This window comes from Struthio camelus, chromosome 1 (assembly GCF_040807025.1).
Source record: "Struthio camelus isolate bStrCam1 chromosome 1, bStrCam1.hap1, whole genome shotgun sequence".
In the NCBI taxonomy this organism is placed as follows: Eukaryota; Metazoa; Chordata; class Aves; order Struthioniformes; family Struthionidae; genus Struthio; species Struthio camelus.
In genome coordinates this window covers 215,241,071-215,259,612 of record NC_090942.1, presented here as the reverse complement: position 1 = coordinate 215,259,612, position 18,542 = coordinate 215,241,071, and the positions used below count along the sequence as shown (strand labels likewise).

The following is an 18,542-nucleotide window of genomic DNA, read 5'->3' as shown; positions in this document are numbered from 1 at the left end:
ATTTCAGGCAATATATTCAGGTGTCTGGGAGAAAAATCTTGTCTTCATGGTGTACTACAGCCCCTAATGAAAGGTCACATCCTCATAAGAGGGATCCCAGTTTTGCAGCAACCCTGAAGAAGCAGAGCAGGCAGAAACAAGGAAGCGTCTGCTCTTTTCTTCCTCCAGCCATTCCCTCAGCTAAAGAGATTCAGTGCACAATATAAACTATGGTGGAAGTTCTTGTTAAGACTCTGCCCCCAGAAGAAGCTCTAAGTTTCCAAATAGTCTGGTATTTTTTTTTGGAAGGAGGTTCAGAAAGCTGGGGGCAGGGAAGAACCACACACACACAAAGCCATTCCTCCCCTATCCCTCAGCTTGAACAAATCAGAGTCAAGCAGTTCTTTTGAAATCCCATTACTAGAAGAAAGTTCTCCATCTAAGTTAAATGGGACTTTTGATTATAAATTGACAACTAGCTCTATTTGTCTTTCTTTTCCTACTTATGGCAACCCCCCCATCCCAAAAGATGGATCCAATTAAAGTAAAATACTAACTGCTACTATTACTATTTTAACAGAAGATTACTGAAGGATCTATCTTCTACCCATGAAGCTGGATTTTAACTTTTGCTTACACATTTAACTTTCTTACTCACGCAAAGAACAGCAGAGACTGGTACTACATTAACCAAGTCCTATGTTGTATCAGAGTTTCATTTAGAAAGAAGTAGTTCCCTATTTGCAACTGCAGCAATTCCATTCTTCTTCCAACTCCCTTTTTTTTACCTTGCATGCTTGAAATGCATGAACAGAGGGTTTAAGCATGATTATGGGGGAATTAGTCAGTTTACTTAACGAATTGCTCCATATCTACAACAAAGACTACTAGACAATCTAGCATCGCAACCTGCTTGGTGTTGCTATGAAAGCCTTGGCCTCAGTTGGATTACTCCTAGTTATTCTCATTCTCCTTCCTCATCAGCCTAAATCCCGCAAGAGCAACGATCTTGACAAGAAGAATTTCAAGAAGTTCAAAACTTGGGATAGGTCGTAGAAATAAACAACCAACTACTCTCAGAGGTACAAACTCCTACAGGAGTGGGGTAACTTTTATTGAATTGAGTGATCAACTTCAAAGCACAGTAATAAAATCCAGAGCCAGAAATATCTAGTAACAGCCTAAGATGTAGAATTATTTTTTATGGTCGTAAGGGCTTGACATGGAGCTTTTGCTAAATACGTGAAGCCTTAAAATTTTCCTTTTAATCAGCATAATTACCTATTCCCTCTCCCTCATCCCTATTCACGCTTACCCTCTAAATTGCAATGATTTCCTGATTTCTGAGAAGTAAGGCACTACAGTGTCCTTTTAAAACAGAGAAAAGTAACTGTCATGATAATCTAGAGACCTAAACTTCAGGGTTGTCCATGGAAGAAAAACTCAAGTGGTGACTGAAGATTTATATCCAGCGATGAATAGCCATCACCACTGTTACTGTAATGGCAATTGCATTCTAGCTGATTGCTGTCAGGCTCCAGAAAGGAACCTACAGTGTATAGAGCAGAGTTATCCAGTGTCCACACAATTTATCCTGAGGGAAATTGCTCCTCCTCTGGAGGGCTTCATAAAGCTCCCCTGTTTAAGATAAGGACAGATGTTAACTGCAGTCTCTTCTAACAATCAGAATGTTCTTACAGCTGGAGGTTTGCTTCTCAGACAAGGCACTGGATCAGAATCTTTGCATTTACAATTTTGGAATAGGAGTTGCAGCCACCGCAATGCTCTCAATTGCGCATTCATCAGTACCACGGCGGATTCTGAAGTAACCATCCTCCCCCCATGAGGTGCCCCAGCTGTTCTTCACAATCCAGAACTTCTCACCACTTTCTGGATCTTTACCATAGCCCACCAGCAAGACAGCATGATTGGTCAGTTCAAAAGGGTTGAAGTCATCCTGCAGCCCAGTGTGATGGTAGATTCCCTCTTTATAGAGCATGAAATCACTATAAACTTCAAAGGCAACAGCCATTGGCCCACCCAGAACAAGCTCAAGTTTCATCAGGGCTTCATTGCAACCTCCATAGAAACCACCAACATAGTGATACTGAGAAGTGTAGTAGTGATAACAGTTGTGCTTGAAAGTGCATGGAGAATCTTCGGCTGTGTAGGGGAAGCAGTCTTCTTCCACAATGCCAAAGTCTTGGACATACTTTCCAGCAATGAGGTATGGAAAGCCACCATCACAACCTAAACAAAAAATATCTGGTTACTCCCTTGGAGAGTTACTTTTGAGGTGGGAGAGTTTCCCACTCAAATCTTCTGGAACACTTTTGGATATAGTATTGAAAATAGATTGCAGTTATTCAGATAACCTAATATTTCATATTAGATTGGTAACAGCTAACTCTCCTGAAACAGAACACATCAGCCAATCACAGAGGGAGCTATAGTAGGAACACTAACGCATGGACCACTTCCTCATCCATTTGCTCCTGACATTCCCATCAGCTACAGTAATCAGCTACACACAGTAAAAAAGCTGTCATAATATGCACACTGTCCTTTAAAGAGCCTTAGTCATTGCTTTTGCTCTGTCTGTCATCTCTTCTTCCCCATATGTTCCTCCTCCCTTTGCATAGGCTTTTCGTATTTGGTTTCACTCTTTCTAGGCATGCTTTGCAACTTGCCTATCTTTTCAGTTGAGCTCCTTAGTTATTCCCCCTCCCCAAGGGGGATCTAATTATGATCTAAGTCCTTAGAGCAGCGCCACCTACTCCTCACTCAAACGCATCCTTACAATAAGGTGAGTTCATAATTTCTGGATATATATATATTTTTTAATAATACTTGTTTTTCTGAAGGATTGTAAAGTATAGGCTGTCAGATACGTTAGGACTGTGAGCACTGTGAGAGAACTAAACTGTGAGAGAGGTGAGGGTGGGGGAGAGGCATGAAAGTTTCGAATATGCTGTCTCCTGCAATGTCATCACTACAGAAAGTGATTTTGTATACTAGTATACTTACCCTGAGAATACTGGCTGCAAGATACAACCTGCTGGGGACTAAAGATGGGTTTTTGAGTATTGTTTGTTAGGATACGTATTCTTGCTTCCAGCATGCCCACTGAAGAAAACGCATAGCAGCTGCCACATGAGGCTGAGGAAGAGAAAAAAGAAAACCATGACCATGAAAAGCAGTCAGTAATGTAAGCAAGCACCTCCACACAAGTGCAAATATTATGGAAGGTGACTGTAGAGAGTCAAAGTCTGCCATACTGCCTTACAACAATTAGAAGTTAGACACTGATCTAGAAAAATCTTTAAATATGCATTAGCTTTTAAATAGGTAGGTAATCCTACCTACTAGGTAGGTAATCCTATCCATTTAAAACATGATTTGAACAGCTTTTTAAGTAACACTGAATTTATTTCAGAATAAGAGACTTCATGACTCTTCAATTCATCCTAGCTGTAACATTTAAGAGTTATGCTACTTCTTCAGAATGAACCTATAGGTACAGTGCAGAGAAGGCTCATAACTTTCTGCCTCAGATTATAACCTTCTACAGAAGAAAACTGCTAAGAGGCAACGAAATATTTTAAATGAATGCTGTCAATATTGTCCGACCTAATTTCAACTTCTCAGTTGATTTCAGCTGTAAATTACAGCATTAAAAAAAATACTCTACTTATACAGCTATCCCTAAAATAACTCAAGGGTCTAACAGTATAAATAGTACGTTTGATTTAGTTCATCCTTGTTCACCTTACTTCCCAAGGGCATGTAATTGTACACTGGTTTTTCAGAGGCAATTTCCCTTCTGTTGTCTGACAGACAGCTTATTCCTTACCTCCCTTACTTTTGGAACAAAACTTGCTATTGCTTCTTAGTTTTAGGCCTCTTCACTTCCTGGGAACTTCTGTAACACTCTAAGAACCTTTGAAAGTGGAATGACAAGCATCACAGGGAAGAATTACTTGGATGAGGTCCTATTTTATCTACTGATTGTCACCAAGGTGCCCGATTACCTTTTGTTTCCTGACAGCACGTAAGTCAAATATTGCAGAACTATGAAAAGGAAGGACAAGCCTGAACAAAACAAAATACTTTTTATACACCTACACAGCTCAATAAACCAGAGCTATTACAAAAGCAGGACTCTGAAACTGCACCTTTACTCAGTTAGACGTATCTCTGAGGAGAAGGGGCAAAAACAGCTTGAACGTGAATGCTTTGCCCAGCAGGGCTGACTGAAGCAGCAAAAGGTGCCTCCCACTCAACATCTGAGATTAGCCATGCCACAGAAAACTCTGCATTGTGTGCAAAAAGCATGTCAAAAAACAATTAATGCACGTTTTTTATTCTGAAATCAGTTACCATGTTGGGATGTCTTCACTATCACCACAGTGGTACATGAGAGGCTTTTAATGAGACAGCTACATTTTAACTATCAGAGAACCAGCATAACTGCAAGAGCAGTTGCATTTCTGTGGAGTCCCACGAATGCTATTCTAGAGTTAATTAAAGCTTCAGTATCATTAGATTCAACTGACTTTGTAGGAAAAGATTGTTATAAAGAATGATAATAGGACACAGAGCACATAGAGAAGAACCAGCTGTCCAGGCTTTTACCTACTTTGAGGAGAAAGCTCTCAGGAGTCAGAAAATGTTGGAAGAGCACTAAGGCTAATGAAATCTGTAGGTTCCCATCCTCTCCCTCTAGTAAAGTTGATAACAAGCAATGACAAAACCTGTATCTTCAATGAATATATACTTTTGTCTCAGAGAAAGTCCAGAGCTCCTTTACTTTTTTCCCCCGTTCTGATTCTGAGTCTTGCTTTAATATAATGCAGTTACTGCACTATAAACACCTTAAGAACTCAACCTTTTCCTTTCCTGACTATGGGAAATGTTAGCAAGTTGTTTTTGATTATATTTGCTGATAACAACTGTAGTTGCATGAAGCCTATCTCTCAGAGTATTTTAAAGTGGAAATGTGCATTCTTTATAGTCCTTGTCCACTTCAGATGCCAAATTTCTCTTTAGATATTCAAGACTAATGACTCCACAAGGATATGAGAGATCTGTGAAACCGTGATCTTCCAGTTCATACAATTCTCCACATATACCAGACAGCATGTATCATACTGTTTATAGCCTTCTTCCCCATGGCATTTTCCAATTAGCCACCTAATAATTTTAACAATGTACAACTAAATATCTCTATCCCATCATTTTAATGAAGCATCGATATCCACTGCCTCAGCAAATCACATAAACTACAATAAGCAAGACTTAATTGGTATGTCAGCACCATTTGTTTAAGATCAACTTTTGGGTTTTTCTGAGACAGCAAGCCAAGATTCCTATTTAATGGAGCAGAATGCATATTCTACAGACATTTAACATATTCAGCATGGATTCTCATATTACATGAAAAGTATGGGCAGCTTTATTATTGGAAGCAGCAGACCATTACTCATTTAGAGAGCCCTTGAAGCAATGATAAGGAAAGGGAAATTTAGGACCAAGTGTTCCTCCCTTGGTTTGAAATGGGTAAAACAGCTCTCGGGATCCACAGTTCACATCAGAAGAAAGTACAGGTCTGAGACCTGTACTTATGCAAGACTATATTATTTCTTGCTGCCATCTTTCACGCTATCAAGTGATATGATGTGACAGCTTAGGAGCCACAACTCCTACAGCCCTCCTATGCCTTTTTTACTACCAAAAATCCAGCTGACAGATTTTGGTAGAAAAGCCAAGCCATAACTGAAACCAATGACTTAAGGTGCTCCCCCCACCCCATACCCTGCCACTAACACTACGTTCCATTCCCCTCCAAGGTTGGCAGTCTGATTGCAGCTGGAAAGCTACCAGCAGAGGCAAATTATTTGGAAAAGGTGCGGCAGGGAAGGGACATATTAACTGCGTCCACTCCTGGCTTCCAGGAGGGAGCTAGCCGATTCAGAGGTGGAACAGGTATTTCTTACAACATATGCTGTAATAGCATCCATCTCTAGAATAGAAGGATACCATTTAGGTTTAAGTTTACTTTCAGCTAAATACTTGCCTATTGTAGGAAAAAGGAAACAAATGTTTTTAAGTATTTACCAGTACATACTCTCTTCAGAGTGCCAGAAACCTCCTCTTGCAACAAGACATTTAAGTTAGTTTTGAAGTTATTGGAATGATAAAATTTGGGGGGCAGTATAATAAATAAAGTCATGAAAATAATTTAAAATTACATGACAATTTGCTATCAGCAGAAGTTAGTGAAAGAATTAACTATGCATCAGTTCTGTCAGTGTGCAGACAGCCATGACTGAGACCGTTTGGACAAAACTTAAAAGCTCTCTATGCAGGGCACTATAGTAATTGGCTTCTACTCCAGTAAAAGACATGGCTGCTTGGATAAGCCAGTACCACCTCCGATTTTGGCACAGTATTGTCAGCCAGGACCTCAACCTTTTTTCCACAGGGTGTTCACAGCAGAAGTGCAATCTGTCAATAGCAAGACACCACACAGGTGGGATGAAAAGCCTTCATATTAACAGCAAATTGTAGAATCTATCAAAGGAGCTCTAGAGAATTTCATTTAAAGAGTTTTGAACTTTTACCTTGATTCCGAACAGGACTGACATAGTTAACACCATTCACATTTCTCCAGTCCCAGGATTCTGGCAAGCTTGAAGCTTTTTTGAGTAATTCAGGTGTTACAGGTGCAGGCTTTGGTCTAAAAATGAGAATACACTTTGAGTAACGTGTCACACGCCAGGGAAGGAAACATTCACAGAAATACTCAGTTGTCATCTTCTGGCTTCCACTGGTTGCTTAATTTCACGCTACACAATTTCAGATAGCCTCCATCTTTGCTGAGTGGGTGTCAGTCAAGACATTAGTTTCAGCAGGATGCAAGACATACTCAAATACTTCCCCAGAGGATACTATATTATGAAGTGTCCACAAACTGGTTAGGTCAAAATACTTTTGAACTAATTTGAGGTGCTGAGATAACTCGTTAACTGAGGTGGAGCAGCTCTACAAGAGCTATTTTACATCTCTGCTAGCATAAGATATGAAGGGCAGGTATCTATGACTGCAGAAGGTACCTTGCCCTGGCAGCATGAACTGACAGCAACTGCAGACTGTTCAACTGCAGACACAGACAGTGACATCAACACTTAAATAACTGCAGTTCTGCTTCCCCAGGAGATTTCCTTGGAGCAAGTTTTACTGCAACTGTTCAAACACTTCTGAATGCTACTCATCCTCATTTACCACTTGCAGCCAAGCAATGATCATACATATCAGCAAGTCATATGTTAAACATTCACATGACTTGACACATGACTGGAACAAGCATTAAGTGCCACCATGGTGTCTGTTCCTAAAGCATAGGGCAGGGGGGAAGAACATAATACTGTCATGGCACTGCACAGTGCCATAGAGTTTCCAGATATGTTTTTGTATTTAACACTGTGCTTTTATGGAGATTTGTCTATAGGATGACGCCATGATCATTTGTACAATACTCACGTAGATCATAATTTTATTATAAGACTTTTCCTCCAAACATACAATTGCTCCTACTTGGAAAGGTCAGTGGCAGCATCAGAATAGATTAGAAGGGGAAAAAGTAAAACACAATGAAAGCAAAACTGCTTTCAAGAAGGGAAAGTTCAGATGAAAGAATTCTTAGTTCTCAGACTAGCGAGGTAAGGAAGACCATGCACACATCTCCATCCCCATTGTCTGCAAGACCGCAAATGATCTTTTGGGCCTACTTCACACTACTTCACTAAAGAAACTGAGACATCACTTTGCTCCAGTCAGGGAAGGACCCTCATCACAGGCAAGGCAAATTGCCATAGTAACCAAGGACTTCCCTCAGAAAAACCTGACTGTTTATGTTTAAAAGGAGAATGTGCTTCACTGCTTTTTAACTGAAAACATGAACTAGTCAGAGAGTTATGGCTATGGCAAGCAGCTAATGGGTAGAGAGGTGTGCAGGATGGGAACGGAGACTATTCCCACCTCTCCTCTGCACAGCAGCAAGCTACTTGGCAAGATGAAAGGGTGGATGACCCCATTTATCTCAACTGCTTGAGACAACAGATGCTTAAAATAGTAATTTAGACCAAGAAACGTGTTGGCACTCCACGAAAATGAGCCAGAAGAGCTTGAAACATGATTATGCATCTGAACTATACGCCAAAAACCCAGCTAGGAAGAGCACAAACACAGCAAATATTTACAGTACTGGGTGGAAGGTCTAGAGCAAAGCAAGAGGCCTTAGTACCTTGGGACTCTGGAATAGAGACCCCCAGCTCTTCTGGTTAGCTCTTCCAGGGCAAGGTTCTCATATTCCTGGTATCTTGTTGCTCTCCAGGACTTCTGGAGAGTATTGATAGCATTTACGAAGTCAAAATTGTGTACGTAACGTCTGCTTGAAAGTCTGTAAATGAAATCAAACAAAACAATAAGAGAAGGATTGGGATCAAAGGGTAAAAAGCATTCCTCAAACTAAATACGGAGAAGGTGCTTGTCAACAGCATTAATTCTGACAGACTCTTATAGAAGGTACCGATAAAGAGATATGCAGTAATTTGATTCAGGGTAAGGCTCCTGACATTTGAGTCAGCCTTTAACTAGAAGGACACAATCATCTCCTTTAGACGTATCAGATTTGTAACTGGGCTTTAACAGAAATGGCTGGAAGCCACAGACTAAAGGTGCAGCCACATCCTCCCCTGTCTTTGGGCATTCAGGTTAACTCGCAAGACTACCAGTAACATCATTTGTTAAGGCCTTGAAGAGCTTGTTCTCACAATGCAATCTGGTCTCCTTTATTTAACACATGTGAAGTACTGGCATTAACAGTGTTCAGTTAGTCACAAAACTGGTCTGCATGGTTCAGGCTGAACCCTGAGGGAGAGTTACCAAATGTTTTATTTCAGTGACAGGCCACTTATCTGTTGGCTTACCTTCCCCTGGGCTTCTGGAAAGGCAGTTGGTTTATATGAACATCTGAGGGAGATGAAGAAATCTTCTGTCCGCTGAAACAAGCCCAATTGTGGCCAAGTACATCATGAACCCATCCCGGTAGAGTCTCATTACAGTAGCTGGTTACATTCTGGCCTTCCTTTTTGTACTGCAGTATAAAGAGGTTATGCTTGTGTTGAGTAGATGCATTTGCTAGTATAGCAGTAGTCCCTATCCCACCCAGCTGTTTTGTAGTCTGCATTTCAGAAGAAGTGGCCTCTAGCTCAACCAGCATCATGCTCAAGTTCAAAACAAGCATCAAGAAAAGGTAAAGTGGATAAAAGAAACTGATCTTTATCAACTATGCTACAGGAAGATAGGTGGCTTATACTTTTAGCAACAAAGCATGCATTAGTAGTGGTATCAACTAACAGAGTAGTTAAACAGCTACTTTCTAGGTAAAATATAAAAGACATCTAACCGGAAAAAAGTTATGCAATGCAGGAAATAACTAATACTCATCCAAATACCAAGGACAAGGTTCATTTTTACAACAGCATTGCTAAAAATTCAGACGCTATCAAGAACAAAAAGTTATTGACTTTACATTAGTAAGTCACAGTGAGAACTCTGTATTTGGCTCCACGTAAGTGTAAATGAGCACTGGTCTTTTCTAAAAAGCTGCCAAAGATTAAAACAAGTCCAAGCACAGCCTTTCTTGATCAGTGCCAGCCTTGAATCTGAATACTCAATACTCAAAGATACTTAAAGAACAGGCCTGCTTCCTGCAGCATTCAGAGGCAAATCCTGCCTAGCATGAGAGATTATATTGATTCATAACAAATGGGATAGATTTGGATTTGGGACTTATATTTATGGAAAAATAGGTAACGAGCTACCTATTATACAGCAAATTAAAATCACAACTTGCCCTTTTTTTTTTTTCTTTCCCTAGAAACCTCCTCTCCCTTTTCTGGGCATTTAGTGCTTTTCTTAAGATGCAGATAACCAGAATACTATTAACATAGCTTGTACAATTTTTTGTGGGGGGTGGGGGGGAAGTGAATTCAACAAATTTGTTACTGTGTTCTTTCAGTTCAAATACACAAATAAACTGAACTAGGAAGGATTGCTATCCTTCAAGCTAAATGCTTCAAGATAAACAAGCAAAGGCCAAAACCCACTTTCAGACAGTCTGTGTAGAAGCCAAATTCAAGCAATTCCCAAGTCTTCTGTAGCTATCTTTTCGTAGACTGTTAGTATAATGTTACTGAATTGGCTTTAAAAGGAAGAAATAAGACTTTTGAGGCTGCAGCCTATTAATAACATCTAGACGAAGGAAATGGGAACTCAGAGTCATTTTCAGCTAACTGGAAATTATGCCCATACAGTCAAATTTGCTTCCCCCTTTGATTCCTAATTGAGAGCCACTGATGTAGAGAAGCTGTAGAGATGCCTTACCCACCTCCCAAAAACCTCCCCAAAACTTATGCTTAATTTCTGCAAGTTTGTTAACTGCCAAGCAAGTCACATGAACTTGGGACCAGAATAGGATAGCAAAGCGAACTAGTAATTGCTGCCACAAAAATGACACCCTGATATAGATTGCTTGCTACCAGGGCATAGCATCAAATCAGTATTTCAGCATGAAAACCACATGTAGCACTTCTTCCTGAGACCAGAGAAGGGCAGTGACGGATTAGATCTGGCAAATCTGACTGTACCCATTTTAGATGACTTGTCTCCTCAAATAACTGTCAGACAGGGATACGACTAACACATCAGTTGCACCAGTTCAGTATGACACCATTGCTTGAACAACCATTGACAGAGCTGGTTTCGCATTAACAGAACAGACTGAATGAAAGCTGCCAGCACATGACCATGTCTGTGCAATCTCCTGCAGAGCAGCCTCCCTCCAAAGACAGCAGCAGCCACAGTGCAGTGACTGCCAGCAACTGCTGGACAACTGCTGCATGCATTTCCTCAGCTGTCAGACAGTCTTTCAACCATGGTTTCCATTTTTAAAGCAATAGAGAACCACTGTGGCCGAGCCACATGTGAGCACTGACTAATGAAACTCTCATATCTATAGCAGTTAAGTAAGCCCCATCCAACCACCTGACCAATCTGGACTCTTGCAGAAAGGCACCCAACCTACATTTACAGTTCCAGTTCTGACACTTGAAAATATTAACCTTGAAGCCTCTTGCAGGTGTGTACTTTTAAGGCTGACATCAGCTCATTTGACTTTGTCTAGTGCCAGACTTCAGCCAAGTAATTCCAACACTAATCTGAAAAAATCACACGTTCCTAAGTTTCAAGGCTTGCTATAAGGTACCTGAATCTAGGCAAGGGATTTTTGATACATAAACTGTACCAAAGTCTTTCCTGTGTAGGTAATCATGAAGTAATCTAATTGCACCTTCTGCTTCACCTTCAGCTTCATTAAAAGAAATAAATGTTTGAAATTTTCTGTACATTTTTAATCTCTTTAAGAAGCAAGCAAGAAGGCAAGGAGATCTTATTGGACATAAATTTAACAGAGACTTAGCAATGCTATCTACACACCTGTCACCCCATTATCTTCCTATATCTACTGTCCTTGATTTAAGCCAACTCAAGTTCTAAGAGCAGGGACTACGATATATATCAAACCTGATGGAAAGATTTGCCTCTCATTTGCAATTAATTTTACAAGTGTGCTTATGTACTTTAATACAGGAAATATATTTTTAATTAGAATAGGACTGCAGACTTGCAGGTCTTCTACAAAAACATAGTAGATGAGATTTTCAGAAAAAGTCACTGCATCTTGCTACCTGATATAAAATACAAGCAAATGTCAACTACAGATGCATCTTCTTTGTCCAAGGAAGTGTTCTGCAAAACAGTGGCTTATGCTTTCACATTTACACTTTAGGGAAGGAAACAGCAGGTGCATATTGCTAGCTGAGTCCAACTAGGACAGGCTTGAAATTAACTTCCAATTGATTAGCAGGATTAAATGGCATCAGCAACTCTGAATAAAATGCATTCAGATTCTTCTCATAACATCATGAAATCTAAACCTCTGCTACTTGTCAAGGTTGGTTATTTCAGCAAGGAAGTCCTTAGTTGTAACCAGATTTGGTGTGCCAGGGAAGAAAAGCAAGACGGGATTTCACCAAGCTAGTATGGAAAAGCTTCATAACTTGAGCAGTAGAATGCTCTACAGTCTAATTCTTTCTTTAATGTGAAGTAGTGGTAATGTGCAAAATGCTAAACTTTGTTTTTTGCTAGAAGACATCTGAAAAGACAGAAATAGCACCCCTTAGCTTAGAGGGGAAATGGTAATGTATTTTTTTTTTAAAGTAAGATTAATTCCTTCCAGTAGTTTTAAATTAAATAAACACTACAGACATCAAATACAGACAAGTTAGCCTCAACTTTCCTTTCAGCCTCACTCTAGCTTCTTATGCTACGCTCTTGCTATTTTTGTTACCATTGCTTGAAAAGCTTCAAAGCCTTGTAACTTGCTTAGGCCTACAAAATCCTTAAAACATTCATCAGAAGCACATGCTCAAGCTTCTGCCAACAGTCCGTTCACTTACTTTATATCCATGTACAGTATAGTGATAGTTAGGCAGCACATAGTAAATAAGGAGCAGGAGCAAGCTCATAAACAGCAACCAAGTTGTTCTTTTGCGATGCAAATCAAACACTGAGCAGAGTAACTAGCACTTGTGACAAGCAGCAGCAACGCAAGAAAGTAGGATGCTGTGTTTAACTTCTGGAGCCCAGAGAGACAAGTCTATGTTAAAAAGTGGTTAGAAATAAACAAACTATTAGGGATTATTCACATAAATTAAAGCAAACTGAGGGGAAAAAAAACACATCAGTAAGCTCACCCAATCCATTCCTTTGGTGTAGGAAGTCATTTCCCCACAGTCCCCAGGTGTAAGAACAAATAACTTGTAAAGTCAGTGAGGTCCTAAGAAAATTTTAGCGGGTGACTGGTAAGTAAGTTGCAGGAACAAAAGACTATTAATGCATATTTCCGTGGGTTCTTTTAATCAAACAGGCTATATCTACACCCACAAAGCACAGTGACTGCTAAAGCCACAATTTAGACAAGCCCACAGCATTCCTATTAGTAATCAATACCTTGATTCTTTAAGCAAAAATGCATTGCAAGTTCAGTTAGTACCAGTTTACCCTTTACACTGGGAGCACAGAAACTACTATATTGGCTAACATACTATTCATTCGGCCTAGCAACTTTGTTTCTGTTCAGCTGCAGTGTTTGAAGAAAGCCTTAAAGCATCATAGGAGGTAAATCAGGATGCTCTGGTGCCCTGTCAGCATGATGGGGTTTTAGCCACACAATTTACCCTTAGTGGAACATAAAAACAACTGGAAATTTATGAGTAGGAGCTTAATCACTGAATACTTTCCTGACAAGACAAAATCCACAACCATACGGAAGGAGACATGCAAGGCCCTTTCTGTATGGCTGCTCTGATACTTTAAGCCTTTTACAGAAGGGCCGAGAACAAAGAACAGTATGAGACCAATTTATAGAGTTTTGCTTCCTGTCCATTTATTACATTATCAGATATAACAACTGAAATATAAAAGTAGTATTCTGGAAGTGGTGAACAGTCTAATTTACTGAGATTTTGATAGAATAAGCATTTTTACTCTTCTAGAACAACTCATTAGCATGAAATCTTTCCTCCACAGGCCATGCTACACACTGCTCTATGAACTGAAAAGTCATTCCAAAAATTAAGCAATAACTCCAGAATGCTGTTCACACTTTAAAATTATTTCAGAGGCATACTTAAGAACTTCAAGTAGTAGTAAAAATGATAGCCAATACCTCCATATGAAATATTAGCTCAGTACTTTTTTGTTCTACATCATCTTACCTGGAGGATGTTGGCAGAGATAATAATTCTTCTTTTCCATAAATTCCAGAGACATTGTCTAATGACTTTCCATATCCTAAGTAGCGGGATTGCTAGGCTAAGCAATAGTCTAAGACTGCTTTTATGTTTTCTTCTCGCTCCTTTTCCAGGGGACTGTACAGCCTTCTCTGATTAGAATTCTTGTTTACCCTATGTTACTCCAAGGGCTTCTAGACTACGACCAACATCAAGAAAACAAAGTCTGCTATAAGGAAATTAGTCCTACCTGAAAATATATTAGGCAATAGGCTATCTTTCTTCAGAAATCCTCTGAAGCATGCATGGAGCCAAGTATACTATTTTTCCCTCAGGAACGTTTAGAGTAGAAGATGGTGAATAGGTCCTAGAACACTGCTAACTGCATTTGATTGAGGGAACTACATTGACAGTTTATATGAGGACTACATATTTTGTAGTTCAGCTTCTTATGTAACCCAGTATTTTCTGGGCTTCAAGCAAATAGATGTGCACATCTAAACATGTCACAAGGTCAGGCAGTTTGTAAGGAATCATTTCTTTCCCTCCGGGTCCCACTGACTGTTGTGAAAGAAACAGTTTTACAGATGAACAGCATTGCAAGCTCTTGCCTAACAAAGTCAACTAGTTGTTTGCTGAGTGGGGGTGAGGGGAAGGCATTTATTAAGTGCTGGGACATTTCCTTGTGCTTCTCAGCCATTATACTCGCAACTTCATAATCTGTGATCTCCTTTACAGCAGAAGTAAAAGTGAGAGATTATGCAGAAGACAATTAATATACACTGTAATCCTCTCTGTGATCTTTGAGGAAAGAAGCCTTTAATTCAAGCATGCTTTGCTGATGGAATCCTTACTACTGATCAATGAGCCAAACAAGTTTGCTATTTTTCAAAATCAACTGCAAAACTACTGATGAATCCATCTACCTGAAAATGATGAGGATATACTCATGATAATGACAAGCAAGGCATCCTGCATTTCTGCTGCTCAGGCGTGTATTTGACTCACTCTGCCTTGAGCAGTACATTGGATTAGATGACCTCCAGAAGTTCTTTCTAACATATATTATTTTATGACATGGTTGTGGTATATTATTTAATAGTACTCTTGCATATCAATGCAATTCCAGTTTTGCAAGTACAGAGGAAGATATCAGATCAGTGCTTATAAGTCACTTGGCAGTGCAAAACCTCCAGGGATTAATTTCACAGTGGATACCCGCCAGCAGTACAGCCTGCAGGGCCTCCTAGATGTCTTCAATATGGTGTCACACAGCTCTACGTTCAGGAGCAAGCTACTTACATTTCTACAATTAAATTCCTCACATTCAAGATTTAGTCTTATAATCAAAATTTGCCTCAACTGCTCAACTTGCTGGCTTTTGAAGCAACTTTGCATTTCAGTGTAAAATATCAGCCTAAGGATTCCCAGCCTGTTAGTTCAGTTCTCTTTCTCCTAAGATGAGCCTAAGGACAGCAATGACTCTTCTCATTTCCACCTGCCAGAGCTGACACATCAGGCCCAAGTTCCCAGACCAAACTAAAACATATAGCACTATTACCCTCAGAAAGGCAGCAATTCCTTACTGCTCTTGAGGTGAGCACTACTACCTAGGTAAGCTTGCAGAGATGTCCCTGCTGAGAAATTTCGGAGGCAATCCCTCCTAGCTAGAGTAGTCCTTAGCATTTGCAGAGTTTTTCTTGCATCATCTGCCAATCCTATGAGGAGTGCCCACAATGACAATTTAGTGTCACTACCTTGCAGAGATTAGAGAACTTCAGCTAGGTATTTCTGTCTCAAACTTTGTTCTCATTCAGCTGCAAGACTCCCTCTTATGCAGAACTGTTACACTAAGAGTTTTCAGTGATAAATGCACATAAACTGCTAGTCTTGTAGAATGACAACCTATGCTGTCCCTTCCCTTCAGCTTAGCGAGCTCCCACAGGTCAGGAGGGAGCTGCTGTGAAGTCAGATACAACATCATTCCTATTCAGTAATAGCTAGTGCTTTTCTGGTAGAGATGATTGTTTACTTTTGTTAACATATGAAAACCTCAATTTCAAAATAATTGCTGTGGCTCCCAAAAAGCCAGTTTGAAGGAAGAGTCATTTCCTCATTCTCCTTGCTACTAGCCAAGGCTCAGATTTTACACTTGGACAAAGCCTGGGTGCTTACAGCCACCAGGCCATCTGATACCAGATGCAAGATCACGTAGCAAAACGAAGCACGTGTTTGCAGTCCCTGCTGAGCTCTGAACTCAGAGTCTGAACAGCCGTGCCACACAAAACATGTCTCCCAGATAGCAAAATCACGCTGCAGAGATAGCTTCAAGCCTTCCAGGTTCATAACGCCACTCATCGGCCGAGTGGCATAGCATGCAGCAGTGAAAGACACAGATCTAGAGCTCTAGATCTTGTGAGAGCCTAGCTGAATGTCTTTAAGTGCTCTCTTCTTGGTAAAAGGGTCTTCTCCTGTCCACCCACTGACCACTAGCACTGACCTCAACTTGATCTGAAGTCACTAACAGGTACTGGAAAATACAGTATTACTCCAAAAGAAGAACAATTCTAATGGCAGGACAATTCCTTAAAGAATTCCAAAACACTTTGTAAAAAGACTTAAAGGTCTTAGAAAACCTCCACTGAAGAGAACGGATGGCCTCTCTAAAGTGAGAGGGCTGTTTTTCCTGTACCTGGAGAACAACTTTTAGGAAAGAAGAAAAACACTATCAGTGAGCAAAACTTAGCAGTTTTTAAGACTATCTGGTAAAAAAATATGGAAGGTAGTGCTAAGTAGACCATGTTTTTGACTAACTTAATTCATAATGACAGAGAAGACTTACAGCAATGTTTCAATTGGGTCTAAGACGTCTAGGAAGGAAAATGAAAAAAAATATTTTTCCCAGGCCATTGGGAAAGTTAGCTTCACAAAGGCCTTCAGCTGCTCTAAGCATATCCAGAATGGAAGGCAGCAGCATCTGTGACCTTTCTCAGAGAATGCTAAATGTGACATATAAACACCTCTTCCTTCCCTCTTCTCCCTGCCCAGCCACTGACAACCATTTCCTTCTATTAACCAAGTCACTTGTTTGGTTACCCAGGCCAACGGTATAGCCAAGAACCGAGTGTCCCAACCACTCCACTATGGCTTTTAGTGACTAAGGAGAAGGCCGAGTACAGGCCATTTTGTAACGGTCAGTGATGTAAAAAAACCCACCAAATTACCTTAAAAAACGCAAACCATTTGTAGTCGTTTATCACGAGTTCAAAACCTTGATTGTAAATCAGAGTGAAGAAGCCGTAATTGCCCAGGCTGTCCTGAGCCACATCTAATTTCTGAAGACTCACGACCACTTTTCTTTCCACAGGTCCTGCAAGGAAGGGAGGGGAAAAAAAACAAAGGCATACAGACAAAAACAAAAGACAACAAGAAATTGTTGCATGGAAGAATTAAAACTAAGGAAAAAAATGAGCACAAAGCACACCATAGTATTTATTTCATTCAAAAAGAGGCTAGCACATACTTGCTGGATAAAGTTTCACGTAAAAGACCGCAAGCGAACACACTTCAGGGGCCTCACTTACCTATCAGCAGTACTACAGGCTCGCATTTCCACTGCTGGAGAGTACCTACACACTGAATTACCTGAGCAGCTGTTACAGCTAGGCAGCAGCCGATTTGACCGTGGCGGGGAGGCCGTGTCACTCGGGCACCTTGCCCGCAAGGGCAGGCTCTCCCTCCTAGGAGCGGGGCTCGGGTATGAGCCGCACGACACCGTTACCTTCGCCTCTGAAGCATCAACGGGCGTAAGTCGGAGCTTAAGGTGTTACCTGGAGGCAGGTGAGCAACCACGGCCCGTAACTGTCCCCAGGAGCGGCCGGGCAGACGCCTGGGGCGGCGGAGAGCCAGGGCACCTCGAGAGGCAGCGGCGCTAACAAAGAGGCCTAGCTCCTTCCCGGCGAGTTACCGCGCACCGCCGGGGCGGACAAGGGCCGGGGGCCGCCGAGCAGCCGCTCCGCGCTCCCCCTCCCCCTCCCCTCCGCACCTCCCGCCCGCGCAGCGCCGCAGCCGGGCCCCCTCCTCCTCCTCCTCCCGCCCGCGGAGGAAGCTCTCACCCGGCTGGGAGCAGTTGCTGCGGCGGCCGCGGGCGGCGTCGCCCCGCCAGACGCGGAGCTCCCAGGTGCCCTGCAGGTCGGCGAAGGAGCAGTTGGCCGGTGTGTCGGCCCGCAGCGCCCCGAGCAGCGCCGCCAGCGCCGCCGCCGCCAGCGCCCAGCGCACCATGACGACGCCGCCGCCGAAATGGGGCCTCGCTACTGCTGCTGCTGCCGCCGCCACCAGCGCCGCCGCCGCCGCGCGAGAGGGAGGGGAGGGGGGAAGGGGCGGGGCTCCGACCTCTCTGCCCCGCCCCTCTATCCGCCCCGCCCCGCCCCGTTCCCTTCCGCCCCGCCTCTCCATCCGCCCCGCCCCGCCCCGTTCCCTTCCGCCCCGCCTCTCCAGCCGCCCCGCCCCGCCCCGTTCCCTTCCGCCCCGCCTCTCCAGCCGCCCCGCCCCGCCCCGTTCCCTTCCGCCCCGCCTCTCCAGCCGCCCCGCCCCGCCCCGTTCCCTTCCGCCCCGCCTCTCCAGCCGCCCCGCCCCGCCCCGTTCCCG

The 18,542-nt window shown here is 42.1% G+C and overlaps 1 protein-coding gene across 1 annotated transcript; it reads right to left on the bottom strand.

Moving 5' to 3' along the window:
- Positions 1 to 1,057: 1,057 nt before the first annotated feature.
- On the bottom strand, positions 1,058 to 18,312 carry CTSC (cathepsin C). Its single transcript, XM_068930537.1, has 7 exons — positions 18,011 to 18,312; positions 17,120 to 17,265; positions 8,970 to 9,136; positions 8,285 to 8,440; positions 6,603 to 6,718; positions 3,007 to 3,138; positions 1,058 to 2,229 (listed from the first exon to the last, which is right to left on the bottom strand). The coding sequence occupies exons 1-7, from the start codon at positions 18,174 to 18,176 to the stop codon at positions 1,727 to 1,729; spliced, it is 1,386 nt and encodes a 461-aa protein (XP_068786638.1). The 5' UTR covers positions 18,177 to 18,312; the 3' UTR covers positions 1,058 to 1,726.
- Between the last annotated feature and the right edge of the window lie 230 nt (positions 18,313 to 18,542).